The sequence below is a fragment of the Blennius ocellaris genome (assembly GCF_963422515.1).
Source record: "Blennius ocellaris genome assembly, chromosome: 8".
In the NCBI taxonomy this organism is placed as follows: Eukaryota; Metazoa; Chordata; class Actinopteri; order Blenniiformes; family Blenniidae; genus Blennius; species Blennius ocellaris.
The window spans coordinates 5,484,139-5,499,981 of NC_137657.1; the positions used below are offsets into that span (position 1 = coordinate 5,484,139).

General features: G+C 51.3%; 2 protein-coding genes across 3 annotated transcripts; one reads left to right on the forward strand and one right to left on the reverse strand.

Moving 5' to 3' along the window:
• Positions 1 to 135: 135 nt before the first annotated feature.
• iqgap3 (IQ motif containing GTPase activating protein 3) lies at positions 136 to 10,299 on the reverse strand. Its single transcript, XM_080501142.1, has 38 exons — positions 10,199 to 10,299; positions 9,546 to 9,633; positions 9,109 to 9,265; positions 8,510 to 8,587; positions 8,238 to 8,314; positions 8,059 to 8,126; positions 7,857 to 7,970; positions 7,608 to 7,780; positions 7,433 to 7,514; positions 7,188 to 7,351; positions 6,984 to 7,071; positions 6,731 to 6,894; positions 6,463 to 6,623; positions 6,260 to 6,375; positions 5,999 to 6,162; positions 5,823 to 5,913; positions 5,373 to 5,540; positions 5,157 to 5,299; positions 4,901 to 5,071; positions 4,740 to 4,823; positions 4,589 to 4,660; positions 4,440 to 4,509; positions 4,150 to 4,358; positions 3,909 to 4,061; positions 3,667 to 3,830; positions 3,350 to 3,574; positions 3,119 to 3,259; positions 2,954 to 3,038; positions 2,641 to 2,873; positions 2,389 to 2,521; positions 2,197 to 2,299; positions 1,989 to 2,115; positions 1,620 to 1,707; positions 1,331 to 1,543; positions 1,090 to 1,250; positions 881 to 1,006; positions 533 to 641; positions 136 to 454 (listed from the first exon to the last, which is right to left on the reverse strand). The coding sequence occupies exons 1-38, from the start codon at positions 10,224 to 10,226 to the stop codon at positions 341 to 343; spliced, it is 4,905 nt and encodes a 1,634-aa protein (XP_080357268.1). The 5' UTR covers positions 10,227 to 10,299; the 3' UTR covers positions 136 to 340.
• Positions 10,300 to 12,133: 1,834 nt separating this feature from the next.
• On the forward strand, positions 12,134 to 15,324 carry polr3glb (RNA polymerase III subunit GL b). 2 transcript variants are annotated; one of them, XM_080501170.1, is made up of 8 exons: positions 12,134 to 12,262; positions 13,103 to 13,294; positions 13,381 to 13,510; positions 13,631 to 13,699; positions 13,968 to 14,024; positions 14,277 to 14,366; positions 14,489 to 14,611; positions 14,885 to 15,324. In XM_080501170.1, the coding sequence occupies exons 2-7, from the start codon at positions 13,181 to 13,183 to the stop codon at positions 14,593 to 14,595; spliced, it is 567 nt and encodes a 188-aa protein (XP_080357296.1). In that variant the 5' UTR covers positions 12,134 to 12,262; positions 13,103 to 13,180; the 3' UTR covers positions 14,596 to 14,611; positions 14,885 to 15,324. The 2 variants fall into 2 exon arrangements, with proteins under 2 accessions (XP_080357296.1, XP_080357295.1); XM_080501169.1 differs by having other exon boundaries at positions 14,277 to 14,353.
• The last annotated feature ends 519 nt before the right edge of the window (positions 15,325 to 15,843 follow it).

The window sequence follows — 15,843 nt, forward strand, 5'->3', positions numbered from 1 at the left end:
ACAGGTTTCAAGTGGACAGCAGGAGAGAGCACACATCTACACATCTACAAGAGAGAGAAAACAAAAAGAGAAGACGTTTTTATAGAGAAAAAAAAATATCACTTTATTTTGTCCCCAAAAATGACAACACAGACATGGATATAAAGACAAAACAGACAGACAACTTTTAAAAACAGATTATGTAGTGAAAATAAAAACATATGTGCATAAAAGGCATTTCACTCAGTCGTTAAAACAGTGGAGTGAATTTGTGCTTCAAAGCCAGGAGTGTAGGGATGTTGTCACTCTGTAGTACATTAGAGTATAAACATGATTCTTATAGACAGGAGTTGGGCGACGCTCATTTCTTGAAGAACTTCTTGTTGAGGAGGAAGATGAGCAGATTGACGTTGATCTTGGCTTTATCGAACATCTTCATCACGGCCACGCCCTCGTACTGCAGCTGCAGCAGGTCCTGAACCACAAACGCAGGCAGGTTATTGGGCAGGCCCGGCCAGGAGGTGCAGTTTGTGACGCAGTGAAGCAGCTTTACCTCGTATTTCATCACAAACTCCTCCATTTGCACTCCCAGGAAGCGAGCGCTGACGGTGAAACTTCCCTTTTCTGCCGCGGGAACGATGTCAAACAGCACGTTCTTAAACCTGGACGCAAGACGACGACAACATCATCAACAACAACATGGACACAAGAAAACTAAATGAAACAATTAAAACAACAAGGAAATGTGGACAGACGACGTCAAAACGGACAGCGATATCAAAAACACCACAACAGACTCACAATTACAAAAACAACAACAGTAAACCCACAACACATTGTGCATCTCCACTGTGTGTTACATGTGTTGTGTGTTTGTTGTGTGTGTGTTGTGTCTCCTCACTGTGTGGCCGGCAGGTCCTCGATCTCCAGCAGCACTCCCTTTTCCTGCAGACGGGCGGCGCTGTAGCTCAAAGCAGGAAGTGTCTTCTTCCCTTTACCGTCTGCTGCCTTCTTATTGGTCGATTTACTGCAAAGAGGACCCATCGCAAATTAAATTGAACTTGTGTCCTCCACCGCCCCGACACCATCAGTGTGTGTACGTGAGCGTACCTGGAGGTCAGCTGATCCAGACAGCTGTTTATGTAGTGTCTGTAGTAGTCCACCTGCTCGCTGTGGAAGCTGCTCTTCACCTGCAGGCTGCTCAGCGTCTGACGCAGCTTCGTGAGCTCCGCCCCCCGCCGCTGACGCCGCACTCGCTGCTGACGGATGTCCTGAGGAAGAACGGCGGCATCAGCAGGAGAGAAACGGCGGAACGTGATCGACGGGGCGGACGAGGACGTGGCGGCGTCACCTTGGCGATCATCTGCAGGATCTGGTCCTCGGGCCGCGGCGCCCTCAGGACGCCGAGCCCCTCCAAGCGACGGAGACTCCTCAGGATCTTCCTCTTCTTCTCCTCCAGACTCAGGTTGCCGTTGGCGACCAACGACTCGTTCCTCTTTAGCTTCTCAGGCGTCCGGGTGTCCTGACGGAGTCGGCGCTGAACCAGCCAGTCGTGGCAGGCCTCCTGACCGCCGCAGGCACACAGCGGGTCAAAACACTGGAGGATTTCTGCAGTGGTCTTGTGAATTTGTGAGCGTTACCTGGTCAGGTGAGTGTGTGGTCCTCAGGATGTGACCCAGAGAGTCACCCGGCTGAGTCCTGATGATGTCAATGACCAGCTGCTTGGTGCTGAAGCATTCAAATAAGAAAAACTTTAAAAGATAAATCAAGCAGAACAGGATAGCCTGCTAACAGACCTGAGATCAGAGGGCAGGCTAACGTGCTAATGCTAATGTACCAATAGACCTTTGTGAGACAGGCTAATGTGCTATCTGACCTGAGTAGGGAATGCTAATGTGCCAACAGCCTAACATACTAACAGACCTGAGCAGGGCAGGCTAACGTGCTAACAGCCTAATGTGCTAACAGACCTGAGCAGGGCAGGCTAACAGGCTAACGTGCTAACAGACCTGAGCAGGAGTCCTCGGGTGTCGGGTTTATTGTCCGTGTCACTGAAGATATCAAACTTGTTGGTGAGGGTCAGCGAGACCTCCATCCTGCTGGACTCTGATACCGGTTCCACCGATGCAGACTCTCCTGGGGAGGGGTGAGGTCATCAGGGTCAGGTTGGGGGGGGAGGGTCAGATAGAGAACCGGCGGTACCGTTAGCCGTCGTACCTATGAGGTCCTGCAGCGTAGGAACTGGTCCCAGGTCTTTCAGCAGCTCTCGGAGAGGGTCTGAGGGGTCTGGACTCAGAACCTCCAGATGCTCCAGCAGCAGCTGCAGAGACACAGAGACAGTGGGCGTGCAGGTCCAGGGATGAGGATCCGCCCCAGACCAGGACCCGGTTTGGTCCCTCCTGGCCTCACCTTGTGAGTGTTGAGCAGCTCGCTGACGGAGATGTAGATGACGGGCCTGTTGACGATCAGCAGCTCAGAGTACTCGTCCACGCCGAATCGGTCCTCCGGTTCAGGGACGTCACAGACCGACACCAGGAGCCTCCTGCCGACACACATAGAACCATCAGGACCTGAACCGGAGGCTCACCTGCCCAGTCCCCCCCCCCCCCCCCCCCCCCCCAATTGGCAGACAAACCAGTTTCAGCGAAACAGGGTTCAGACCTGAATATGCGGTGGGTCTGGCTGATGTACTGGTTCAGCGCTCGGACGTGGTAGCTGTCTCCGTGGAAGTGCTTGTTGGCGGCGGCGTGCTGCAGCGTGCGGGCGATGGTGCCCAGCAGGTGGCGCTGCTCGGGCTGCAGGGCGGAGCCGGCTGACCGGTCCACCACGTCGAAGCCGTCCGGAGCCACGATCGCCGGGTTCATGTAGCGGTAGTAGACCAGGTTGCCAACGATCTGCAGACACAGCGGCTCGGGCGTCACGGTCACAGGTTCAATTCCTGAAGTACGTCCCAGGTACAGCCGGTCCTTCTCACCTTGTACAGCTCGTCCTCGCTGGCGTCGGGAAACTTGGCCTGCAGGGCGTCTCGGAGCGTCTTCGCTGTGTAACGAAGGCCGTAACTGCAACACACAGAGGTTTACTGCAGTCTAGACACACAGTCTCTTAGGATATATATACGTATATATACACGCCGTCTTACGGGAGTCTGTGGAGGTTGGAGGTGATGGCTTTGAGGACTCTGTCTGTCAGGTTCTTCAGGTTGATGATGGCGATGTCGATGCGTCTCTGAACTTCAGGGTGAGACAGGGCCTCTTCGGGGGAAACCTCGTACGGCAGCGGGCTGCAGACGGACGGGCGAGAGACGGGTGAGAGACGGGTGAGAGAGAGCGGAGGGACGGACGGGGGACACCGTCTGGCTTTCGGCTCCAACCTTTTCTGTCCGGTCTGCGTCTCCGTCTGATTGATCCAGGTCTTGTAGACGTCCAGCGGGTCGGTCCTGATGGTGAGGGTCCGGTCCAGCAGGACGTCCCTCAGCGCCGGACCCAGCATCTCCCGCAGCGTGTTCTGACCGCGAGCGTGGCGGTAAAAGTTCACCAGCATCTTCATGACGGTGGGATTCCCCGTCACCACGTCCTGAGGCCGGTCCACCTTCAGTCTGGACGCCGAAAAGCAGAGAGCGAGAGTGAGAGGGGTGGGGGTCGTCAGACAGGTGACAGGGTGACATCACAGAGGGACAGTTGGACTGACCTGATCTCGTATCGCAGCGCCTCGGTGAAGAGCTGCAGCAGCAGGTAGCCCTCGCGGCGGTCCGAGCCGTAGTTGAACAGACTGAAGATCAACATTTCCATGAAGGAGGTGGAGCGACACTGAGGCATCAGGAAGATCAGCTGGGCCAGGTACAGAGGCTGCGTCTGAGACAGGCACGCCGCGTTAGGTACAGCGGGTACAACAGACGTGTAGGTGTGTGTGTGTGTGTGTGTGTGTGTTACCTGCAGCAGGTAGAACAGGTGCTGGTAGGCCTCCAGTCGGTCCCGCCGCTCGCGGCTCAGAGCCTTCAGTCCTTTACTTCTCTCCACATCCATCATGTCCGACAGCTGCTCCTTGTTCTTCTTCGTTAGCTTCTTGCAGTGAGACACCACTTCCTGCGTGAACACACACACACAAATACGAACAGGTGTGTCGCGGCGGTACAGGTGTGGAGCCGGTGTGGGTTCTTGGCTGGGCCGTCACCTGCAGCGTGGCTCGGTTGCGGACCAGCAGGCCGATCTTCAGGTCCATCAGGTCCAGGTCCGCCTCCAGCTGGCGGTTGAAGCGGATGCTCCTCACCACCTCCTCCCTCAGGCGGAGAAGCTCCGCCTCCTCTCGGATGTCACCGTCGCCGAGGTCCAGCAAGTGAACGAACTTCCTGACCACGGACAGCGGGGGTGTGGCCGAGTGCACTGAGGCAGATCAAGGGGGGGGCGGGGCTTAGTGACGACTCCCGGGTCCTCTTCTGCTGGTGAGCAAGTCAGTGGACTTACCCAGCATCCTGTACTGCTCCCGAGCTCGGTTGGCCCTGAAGAACGCCTGAATCTTTACCACGGCGTCGACCTGCGGACGCACGCCGTTACCACGGAAACGACACATCGAGCAACCAACGGCGAGCCGAACGCCAGAGCGCTGAACTCACGTTACGTCTGAAGAAACGAAGTCGGGCTCGATATTTCCTTCTCTGCAGCCACATCTTCACACACGACTGGATCTGCTCACAAAGAGGACGGTTCCAGAGGTGGCCGGTCGGAAAGAAAACAACAAAATGGGCGGAGACGAGCGGACGTTACCGTGACAACAGCTCTGGACTGAGAATGCAGGAAGGCCAGGCGACGGCGATACGCCCTCCGCTGGACGAACGTCCTCCAGTGAGCCTGGAAGGACATAAAAACCGGGGACTGTTTGGACGCGGGCCGCCACACCTCAGGACGCGGCTCCGACGGAACCTCACCTGGATGGTGACGACGGCGGGCGTCTGACTCAGCAGGTAGCGGCGCCGAGCCTCCAGCCGCCTCCTCACCAGGAAGCCTCGACAGCGAGCCTGCAGGACCACGAGCAGGGCCTCGCTGCTCCGCCACAGCGCGCCGCGCTGGTGCCGCGCCGTCACGCCGCCCACCACCTCCTGCAGGGGGGAGCACGTGGTGTCACACTGCGGGGGATGACGCTTCAGGTGTGTATGTGTGTGTGTGTGTGTGTGTGCGCGAGACCTGTATCTGGTGTTGGTCCATGAACATGGAGTTGTGTTTGAAGTCGTTGGGTCTCTTCCAGCTTCCCTCCAGTTTGTTCAGGTGGAAGTAATATAAAGAGTCGTCCTGCAGCCGCACACACACCCACGGACTCCTGTTGTCACCTACGAACACACACACACCTGTTCACCCCTGAGCGTTGATGGCGTTACCTGTACGTGTGTGTGATGCTGCTACCTGTGTTGGCGCGGTGTGTTAGCAGCGCTCTCAGCTCTCTCTGGTACTCCGCGGCGCACTCCAACAACAGTCCTCTCACTTCCATGTCGGGGAGAGACAAAACTCTCAGGGTCTGTTTGTCTCTGTTCTCCTTCACAGCCTGATTCACTGCAGCCAGCCACAAACACACTGCAGACACACAATAACAACAACACAACCGGTGAGACCGACACACAAACGGGTGTTAGACCCTACTTATATGACAAAAACAACATCTCTGCAACGACCGAGTCCCAGGCGAGTCATGACACCCTGGAGGAAAATGTTTTTCTTGCTGTTCACCTACTGAGCATGTGCAGAAGAACTACTTACTCCAGCTTTTTGGGCAAATTAAAAAGCATTTCAAAAGTTACATTGAACAAATCCAAATCAGTTTTCCCTGTTCACTTGAAAATCGTGGCATCTACTCACACTTCAGAGCCTTCTGACTGTCATGATTGGCTCTCCTCACTGCTTCCTGGATATCGGCCAACCACAGCTCGGCCCCGGGGTCTCTGCTCACCTGGTTGGACGAGGAGGACGACGACACGTTAGGTCACGGCGTCTGGGTTCGCCCTGAAGGCGAAGGCGCGTCTCGTGCGGTTTACCTGAGCTCTGTGCTGCCGGGCTGTGGTCAGCAGCGTCAGGTACCTGCAGGCGTGCTCAGGTAAGACCTGCTCCACGCCGCAGGAAGGCAGCTGCAGCGCGGCCAGAAGCTGCTGGACGTCTCCCCGGACCACGGCCTTGTTGATCCGCCCCACCGCCAGCAGCTCTGCGGTCAGACGAGAGGGGTCAGACGAGAGGGGTCAGACGGCCCGCACGGGGCCAAAAAAGGGTGGGTCGTCGACCTGCGGGCGTCGTTTACGTACGCTGATGCTCGTCCTGCGCCGAGTTGTTGACGAAGGCGATTCCTTCCTGCAGCTGATTCCAAGTGAGCATGTCTCCGCCCACGTGCTGCTTCACGCCAACCAGACGCTGGAAGTACCTGAGCGACAGGGCCAGAGTTCTCAGCATCGTGGACACGTGAACTTTTGAGGTTTTCAGTTGATCGTCGCGTAAACGGCGGTCTCACTTGTGAAGCAGGTCGGGGTCGACGTCGGAGAGTCCCGCAGACGGGTTGACCAGTGAGCTGCTGAACTGCTGCGGCTGCTTGGCCTTCAGGGCCTGATTGACCAGCGCCACAGCCGAGAGCATCTCCACAGCCACGTACAGCTCCTCCAGGTGCAGCTCCCCCTGGAGGAGACAACGGGTATCGTGTGAAAAACGAGCTTTGTTCTTTTCTGTTAAAGCAACAGAGCAGCTGGTCATCGGGAGAGTTTGTGCTCTTGGGCGGCAGCTACCTCGGGGCTCCGTCTCTGCAGCAGCCGCAGTTCCCTGTGATAGAGCGCTGAGGCGAAAGGAAACACCTCGGGCAGCTGGAGGTCAGAGGTCATCAGGCAGCTGACCGTGCGTCTGGCGTCGTCGGCGTGCAGGGATTCGTTTATGCTCTGCAGCGCCGCAAGCTCTGGAAAAAAAACCCCGCCAGGCGCAGATAGTGAGACAGTAAGCCGGGGTCTGCGGTGCAGGTACGGACGCGGAGAGGCGAGGTCTCACCGTTCACGGCCCTCTGAGCGTCCCGGTTGGCCAGGGAGACGCCTTCCTGCAGCTCGTCAGGCTCCAGGGAATCAACAGAGCCCTGGTCCTGAGGTCACATGACGAGAGAGGACGCTGGTAACTACGGTAGTTCTGACACCGACGGTGAGGAATCCACCGCTCCCCGCTATATTCTTAATCTGTGTGTGTGTGCAAGGTGTGTACCAGGGCCTTCTGCTGTCGGTCTGCGCTCAGCTGCTCCAGGTACCAGGGCCCGTTGCAGGTACGGAGGCCTCTGAGGGCCAAACACGGCAGCTGCAGCGCCGACAGTAGAGCCAGCTCGTCTGCAGCGTCCAGAGCTTCATCCACCTGCTCCACGGCCGAGCGAACTGAGACACACCCACCGCCGTTAGCGCCCACCGTCAAACCAGCGCTCGCTCTCCAAGGGGGCGGAGCTTACGGAGCCTTACCGTTGCAGATGTTGACGTGCCGCTGGATCTCCTGCTGAGTCAGGTACTCCTCATACATGTCCTTATCCCCAGAGTCCGAGGCCTGAAACGCACAAACGCCACGTTAACCGGTGCAAAACGGGAGTTTTAGTAAAAAAATTAAAAACAACCATGAAAGAAGGCGTCGGGGTCTCACCGGGGCTCGCTCCGCCTTCTTGCGGCGCGCCTGTCTCAGCAGCTCCTGGTAGACGGCCATCAGCCCCTCGTGCAGGTCGGTGAGCAGCGCCGCCGGGTTCTTCAGGGCCGCCGCCGTCACGCTCACCTCCCCTTTGTCCAGCGCCTTGTTGATGGCGACCACCGCCGCATGGACTGGTGGGAGAGGCCGCAGGTCACTCCTGAGAAACCTTCAACTGGGCTCACAGCCAATGGGAGCGCTGCTACCCACCTGCAGCTTCGTCCACCGACAGCTCATTGGCCAGGATCCCTCCAATCTTATTGAAGACGGGCATCTGGATCCCGTACTTATCCAACTCCAGCTTCATGTTGGTGATCTCCTCCTCTACACACACACACACACACACACGCACACGGTTGGTTCACAGTCACAGAGATGGAGAGAACACTCGCTCTGCATCTTCTTTTTTTACCTGTGAACTTGACTTTTCCATAGAGATCGTGAATCTGTGGAGCCAAACCCAGTCTGTAGAGGTAGAGACTGCAAAGAGACACCGTGGTCAACACACACAGACTGAGACACAGGACAGGACAGGACAGGACAGGACAGGACAGGACAGGACAGGACAGGACAGGACAGGACAGGACAGACCTCAGTGCATGGATGCAGTAAATGGCTCTTGGCATGTTCTTCTTGTCGTACACGTCCGTAGTTTCAGGATGGAAAATCTGACAAAAAAATAAAATAAAAAATACACTGACGTCACAATCACCATGAAGGAAAACATCATAAAGCACAAAAAACAAACTGCTGCTATTGCTTATAATGGTGCCGTCACAAACAGCAAGCCAATCCAGACAAACAACGCCACCACTCATGACACCGTCAACGTCGGTTCAACGCCAACCGGGGAGCTCACTGACCGCGGGCAGTCCCAGCGTGGTCATGGCGTTCCTCCAGTGGTTGATGTTGTCGGTGTGGCGGAACTGCAGCCCCACCGCCTGCATGCAGCAAACACAAGGACAAGGATCAATAACCAAAGTCTTCTTCTCAACAATTGTGGATTGCTGAATGGTCAATAGCGTTGGGCGACAACCAGTTATACGCTTCTTCCATTCACATTATACATGCTTCCTGGGACACACTATTAACTTCCATTGTTATGCAGATGATAAACAAATCTATTTATCTATAATGATACTGATGAACTTGTCAAACTAGAATTTTGTCTTAAAGACCAAAAAACCTGGATGAGCTTTGGAAGTCATTATATGAGAGACAATTTATGTAAACATCCAGTGACTGGATGGTCTTACTTTAACCTTCCAGTAGAAGAACCTGGAACTTACTTTTGACCAGGACTTAAGCTACAGTTTCCACATTAAACTTCCTTTTGTCGTCTGTAACGTGTCTGAGACTTCCATTCTAATTAACAGATGTTACAGTTACGGCTGCTGCAGGACACCTGGACCGTTTCCTGGTGAAGCTGCTGCAGGCTTAGAGGTCTGGTGTGTCACGTGACCTGGTATCGCAGCTGGTCGGGGTCGAAGATCTTCTTCAGAGGAACCACAGTGGGAGCGAAGCGATGGCCAAGTTTGGCCAGAACAACTCCATTTCTCAGCGCCTCCTCCAGTTCGGTGGGAGCCGGAAGCTCCACCCCCAAACACGCCTCCATCCACCTGAGAGGGGAACCAGTGGAGGTGAGAGCTGAACACCTGGAGCTGAACTGCTGAGAAACATTACCAGGTTCTTCTGTTTACCTCAGAGTCGCTGCTCTCAGTACTGATGAACACACACACACATATATGAACACACACACACACACACACACACACACACACACACACACACACACACACACACACACACACACACACACACACACACACACACACACACACACACACACACACACACACACACACACACACACACACACACACACACACACACACAGACCTCTTGGCCTCCTCCAGTCTGCACAGGTACTGATAGGCCACGTTCTGGATCCTCTGCTCGTCCATCTGCTCTGCTGTCAGCCGCTCGTCTACACACCATGGAACACATGAAACACACACAAAACCATGAAAACACACACACACAAACATGGAAAAAAACACACACAACCATGAAAACACACACGCACACAACCATGAAAACACACACACACAAACATGGAAAAAAACACACACACACCCATAAAAAAACACACGCACACACCCATACAACCATGAAAACACACACACACAAAACCATGAAAACACACACGCACACTACCATGAAAACACGCACACACACACTACCAAGAAAGCGCACACACACAAAACCGTGAAAACTCACACACGCACACACTACCATGAAAACACGCACAACCATGAAAACACGCACACACTACCATGAAAACACACACACGCACGCACAACCATGAAAACACGCACACACTACCATGAAAACACACACACACGCACAACCATGAAAACACGCACACACTACCATGAAAACACACACTACCATGAAAACACACACTACCATGAAAACACACACACACGCACACACTACCATGAAAATACACACACACGCACACACCACCATGAAAACACACACACACTCACAGCGGCTCTGGGCGGCGGGCTCCGCCATGTCGCTGCTCCGCTCCGTTCGGTGTTTCGGGTGACCGACTTTCGAGTCTCCTGGTTTCCGCAGCGTTTACGGGTTTTCTTTCCCGGTAAAACACAAGAAAAGTGACGGCGAGTCGCTCTGAGTTCCAAACTGTCTGCAGCTGACTCCTGTCACAGTTTAAAATCTGCCGCCTTCATCTGATTGGGCCAACTGTCTGCTGCTGTTCTCTGATTGGTCCAAATCTCTAATGCTGCTCTCTCATTGGTCCAACTCTCGATGTCGTCACAGCTGCATGGCCACGACGTGGAAATTTATATTGTTGCAGCAATAAAAAAAAAGTAAATAAAGGTGGCAAAATAAAAGCATATGGATAATAATAATAATAATGAATATGGAAAGCAATAACAAGAGAAAACAATATGATACAAACAAGACAAAAATGTGACTACATTTTACACTCTAATGCCGAAAGAACAGATAAAATGAATCATTGCAAGCAGAAATGAACCTCAATCTTTTTAAAACTATTGTGTTTTCACACCATTTTCTTGATTGGATGTAATTGTGCTTCTAAAGTAACACTACAGAACAGGATTTCTATTTACTTATATGAAGCGAAAAAGAGAACACATTTAAAATGGAAATATGGTTAAGAACTGAATAAATGGAATTTAAAATGATCTTAGGACAAGGCGCTTGAGACACAGAACATAATTCATTCTGGTTTTATTCATACTAAACATCGTAATAATGATGATGTTTCCGCCCATTCAGCTCATTGTCCACAGTCATTTCCTGTGTGTTTGATGTGTGTATTGTTCTAGCAGGAACATGGACTGGAACCAGACAGACAGCCTCTCCCAGCAATACCAGCTGGAGACTCTGAGACTCCAGAGAACCCAAGGCATGCATCAGTTCTCTGAATAAAGTTTATTGAAGAGCTTTTCGCTTTATTTATAGATGACGGCATCGTAGATGTGACTCCAAAGATGGACTTTGTAAATGAAACAGCTATTGAAGACACTGGGGCGCCCAGGAAGGTTTACACTGCATCCTGGGACCAGTTTCTGGAGCAATGTGAAGAAGAGCAACCGAGCAGGTTCAGAGGCTGAGGCCTGATTTCTGCAAGGCTGAATGAATAAAGAGATTTAGACCTTAAATATGCAGTTTATTTGCACTATTCAACACGGGTCTACTCATTTATTTATCTTTTGTGAGCCAACATTTTCTTTGATTATTTTGGTCATGTAATTTTTTTGTGCCATCTTCATTATGTGTTCTAGATTTTTATTTCTGTTCTTCCATCCCATCAAAACAGTTGTCTTGGTGCAGAACAGATACTTAAAACATTTCACCGCGCATTACACTGTATATAATTGTTTGTGACAAATAAAGAACTTGACTTGTAGTTTTGTCAATTAGGCTTTCAAAGGCTTGTGTTGGTATCTAAGGCTTGGGTTGGTAAAGACATTGTAATGATAGAACTTTAAAACTTTGAGAAAGCCCTCCATGGCACCGTGATGGGTGCAGTACAAGTTCCCATACCACACCCCAAAAAGAACGATATGGAGGCCGTCAGTCAAATGACTGCTCATAATGTTATTTTCTAAAAGTAAGTAGTTGAATCATTTCACACACCAATGGGATATAAACGTCTGAAACTGCCAGACGATTAAAAAGTGTGTCATCTCCTTATATAACTAAATCAAACAGCACCAAAGAGGTGAAATACATATTTTCCTCACTGTGTACCAGCCTCTCTGGGTTCAAATCCCTGGGAAAGGTTTTTCCAGCTGAAACACAGTGAAGACGGGTTGAGAGGTTTGGTTCTCCACCAGGCAGTGTTTTGTTGATAGAGGATTTAATGTGAAGGTGCTCCTCCGCGGCAGAAGGTGGCGCTCAAGCTCCAGAACGCCGAGGAAGAAACACGCGAAGGAGTCGAGCAGAAAACATGGCGGGGAAGTAAACAGAGACACGGGGGACTTGTGACCGGAGAGTTTCCGATCTCCCGGTTCCGTGAGAGCTGCTGGCCCCGGTGCTCCGCCGTGTGGTCTGTGGTGAGTTCAGGGTCCAGAGCTTTCTGTGGGGAATTCGGGCTCCCGTGTTGTTCCGCGCCGCATTCAGGGTCCCGTGGTGTTCCGCGGTGCATTCAGGGTCTCGAGCCTTCTGTGGTGAATTGAGGGCACGGTGCTGCTCGTGGTGCGTTCAGGGTCTCGTTTGGTTCGTGTAAAGGATGAATTGTGTGGAAAAGTGAAGAGACGTAACATGACAATCCAAAAACTGTGAAAGTGGAGTGACAAAAGAACAAAAGAGTTATTATTCCAAACTAATACAATATCACCATGGAGGATGTTGGGACTAAAATCCTGGCTGACGTATCCAAAAAGTAGATAAATCAAAATAAATACAATGGTGGCGCCAACCCAGTAACCTTGTGTATTTAACGAAGGAATACCTACGAGAGTTAATGTACAGCGGACCCCAAACTTACCAAAGTCCTCAGCTTACAAACCACTCTTGGGTACCTTGACAGAGAACTCAGCGCTCCACACACACACAGGAGACAACAATCAAATAAAGCCACGCAGCCCTTCCCTCCCTTTATGAGGAGGGCTGCTGGTCATGATTGGTCAGTTCACCAGACACAACAGGTGCAGGTGAACCAGCTGATCACACCTGAGAGCCAGACAGAGGAGGAGGAGAGAGGGAGGTTAAACCCACAACGGTGGCTCCAGTCAGTGGAAGTTTTCTGATGTTTGATCAGTCTGCGCGATCAATTAGTTGCCATGGTGATCCACCTGGTTTGCTGAGTGAAGGTTGCACAGTGTCCATCAGGGGGGAGGTAGAACACGTTTCTCAGTGAAATGGCATCACATGTGGTCTTGTTTCTCCTCCAGCCACCCTGACCCAGTCCACACAGAACCACTGCAGCTCCACCTGATACAGACCTCTGTTCTGGTCCTGGATCAGCCCCGATGGCGGGCCGTGGGCGGGGCCTCAGGGCTCTTAGCTTCAACGTGGACTCGGCCGGCCTGGGCAGAGGAGAAGGTCTCCCTCCCGGCCTGCAGCAGCCCACACCTGTGTTCCCCGTGAGGCCTCAACACACCTGGAACCCACAGCTGGCTGGCAGCAGTGCACTCTGGGATGTATCGCTCATTGCTGTGCTCTTGTCCAGGTGATGGAGCAGAAGCCCCTCCCACTGACGGGCGGCGAAGAGGCGGAGTATCTGCTGGCTCTGAAGCAGGACTTCAGAGGAGCCATGAAGAGTTTGCCCTGCTTCATCCAACCAGCTGCTGCACAACGAGGTCTCACACACACACACACACACACACACACACACACACACACACACACACACACACACACACACACATCAATACACACGCATATTTGTTTGTGTCATCTGTGCGGTTGTGTGTGTGTAGATGTGGAGCGTTATTCTGATAAATACCACAGCAGCGAGCAGACGGACGACCTGTTGGACTGGACTCCAGGTGAGACCCCGCCCCCTCATTCACCACTTCACCCTTTATCATTCCTCACCTCATCCTCCATCCTCTTTTTTTATTTTTCTTCCGGCTCCAACGGTGCCAGTATATCGGTGAGGATGAGAATCAGCCAGATGGTGGCACTGTAATCAAATCTATAGCCCGACTGGACATCCTGGGATTGAGCTTGATTCTCTTCACTGCTGGAGTTGTGCTGAGTCAGCTGTTGTTGTTGTTGTTGTTGTTCTACTTTGTGTGGTCACTGTCTTTTCAGACTGGAAGAGATTTCCTAAAGAGCTGCGAATTCACGTGAAGAAACCTTCCAGAGTGGGTCAGTACTCTGATTACTCTTTGTGTTGTGGTTGCACTGTATCGTAACAGTGTTGTACTCAGATTACATTGTAATGTGATCACACAATGTAGACTGAATTGTGTGTGTGTGTGTGTGTGTGTGTGTGTGTGTGTGTGTGTGTGTGTGTGTGTGTGTGTGTGTGTGTGTGTGTGTGTGTGTGTGTGTGTGTGTGTGTGTGTGTGTGTGTGTGTGTGTGTGTGTGTGTGTGTGCGTGTGTGTGTGTGTTTTCAGGTGTGTCACTCAAAAGTGAGCCAGAAAAGAAGAAGAAGAAAGTGAAAGAGAAAGAAGAGGTGCTCCTCAAACTGGAGGTCAGCCACATGTGTAATGACACACACACTTGAAGCTCACTCCTGTAACACACCTGCAGTCAGACAGAAACCAAACTGCTCCTGCAAACTACAATATTCCAAAACCGACGAGTTTTTTCTTTAATTGTGCGACAGACTCTGGAGAAGAAGGAGGAGCAGGAGAGCTCCGAGGAGGAGGAGGGGCAGGAGAAGAAGAAGCAGCAGGAGGAGGAGGAGGCCGACGCAGAGGAGGAGTACGATGAAGAGGAGTTGGAGGAGGTGAAGAGTTTGTTTCTATTATCGTGTACAGGGACGTTTTAAACAGTGAAAACTAGTGACCACTAATCAGTTGAACTGGTTTAGCTGGTCTGAGCCGCTGGTTCTGGTCCAGAGTAGTTCAAGCTGGTTGATTCTCATAAAGCTGGTTCAGCCTATGAAAATTAGGTTATTTAACGAGTAAATCCTGTTAAAACTCGTTGAGGGTGGTTAAACCGAGTAAGACCAGTAAAACAGGCTAAATTAAAAATGGAATTTCGTGGCTTTGTGTTTCAGGAGACCGATTACATCATGTCGTACTTTGATAATGGCGAGGAGTTCGGAGGCGACAGCGACGAAAACATGGACGAGGCCATTTACTGAAACACCGCGACGACCAATCAGGAGCCGGCCCCATTGACCAGGATTTTATACATTGTTGGATGAAAAAAGTCACTTTGCGCTTTTATTGTCGTTTTTATGTGGGGTTTTTTTGTGTTTTGTTTTTTTTAATATATGAAACGTCCTGATTGGCAGCATGGTGTCATCTGACAGGAGTAATCTGATTACTCCTTCAGCAGATTTCACCCTCTGGAGCCTGAACGTCATTTGAAATGCACTGATCCTAAGAAACATTTATATGTGATGTTTTTATGCATGTTAGATCTTAATCTCTTTGTTTTATATGACATGTAAAAAAAAAAAAAACGATTTCTCTGTAAAAACTGGTTTTTATCAATTAAAAAAGTAAAATCCGTCACTTCCCGATGATGTGATTCACATTTTATTAACCCGCCGAAGTTTCACTCCAATTGCAGTTTAAAAAAAACAAAACAAAAAGAAACAGCATTTCCTTCCAAGATAATGTTCAGGAGTGAGCATAAGAGGTTTAACTTTCCAAGAATAAAGACGAGGATGTATCTGTGAAACACTGCAAAAAAAAGAGTAATAATGTCATTTAAATGTTCAGTAGATCCACAGACACTCAGAAAACAAGTAGAAACGTCTCTTTTGTTCACAGAAATGAGAGCATCGCTAGCATGATAGCATCAATTTGAGCTAACAGCTAGCTAGCCTGTCAGGTAGCAAAATGTGTCTCCATGGCTACAGATGCTGAACTTTGTTCTCCATGAGGAGGCCCTCATCTGCTTTGTATGGGAATTGTTCTTCTTTTTTTTTTTTTGCAGTTTTTTGGGGATTTATTCTGAAACAATTAGCCGTTAAGGTCCCAAAATCTAATGGATCGGTCGTTAAAT

Bases quoted from the DNA above. Each gene is read 5' to 3' on its own strand.
- iqgap3 (XM_080501142.1), bottom strand. From the start codon at position 10,226: ATGGCGGAGCCCGCCGCCCAGAGCCGCT. The intron at 2,874-2,953 runs GTGAGAAGGACC...CTGTGTCTGCAG, and splicing joins GCGAGGACGAGCTGTACAAG to ATCGTTGGCAACCTGGTCTA. The intron at 2,522-2,640 runs GTCTGAACCCTG...GTGTGTCGGCAG, and splicing joins CAGACCCACCGCATATTCAG to GAGGCTCCTGGTGTCGGTCT.
- polr3glb (XM_080501169.1), top strand. From the start codon at position 13,181: ATGGCGGGCCGTGGGCGGGGCCTCAGGGCTCTTAGCTTCAACGTGGAC. The intron at 13,511-13,630 runs GTCTCACACACA...GTGTGTGTGTAG, and splicing joins ACCAGCTGCTGCACAACGAG to ATGTGGAGCGTTATTCTGAT. The intron at 14,025-14,276 runs GTCAGTACTCTG...GTGTGTTTTCAG, and splicing joins GAAGAAACCTTCCAGAGTGG to GTGTGTCACTCAAAAGTGAG.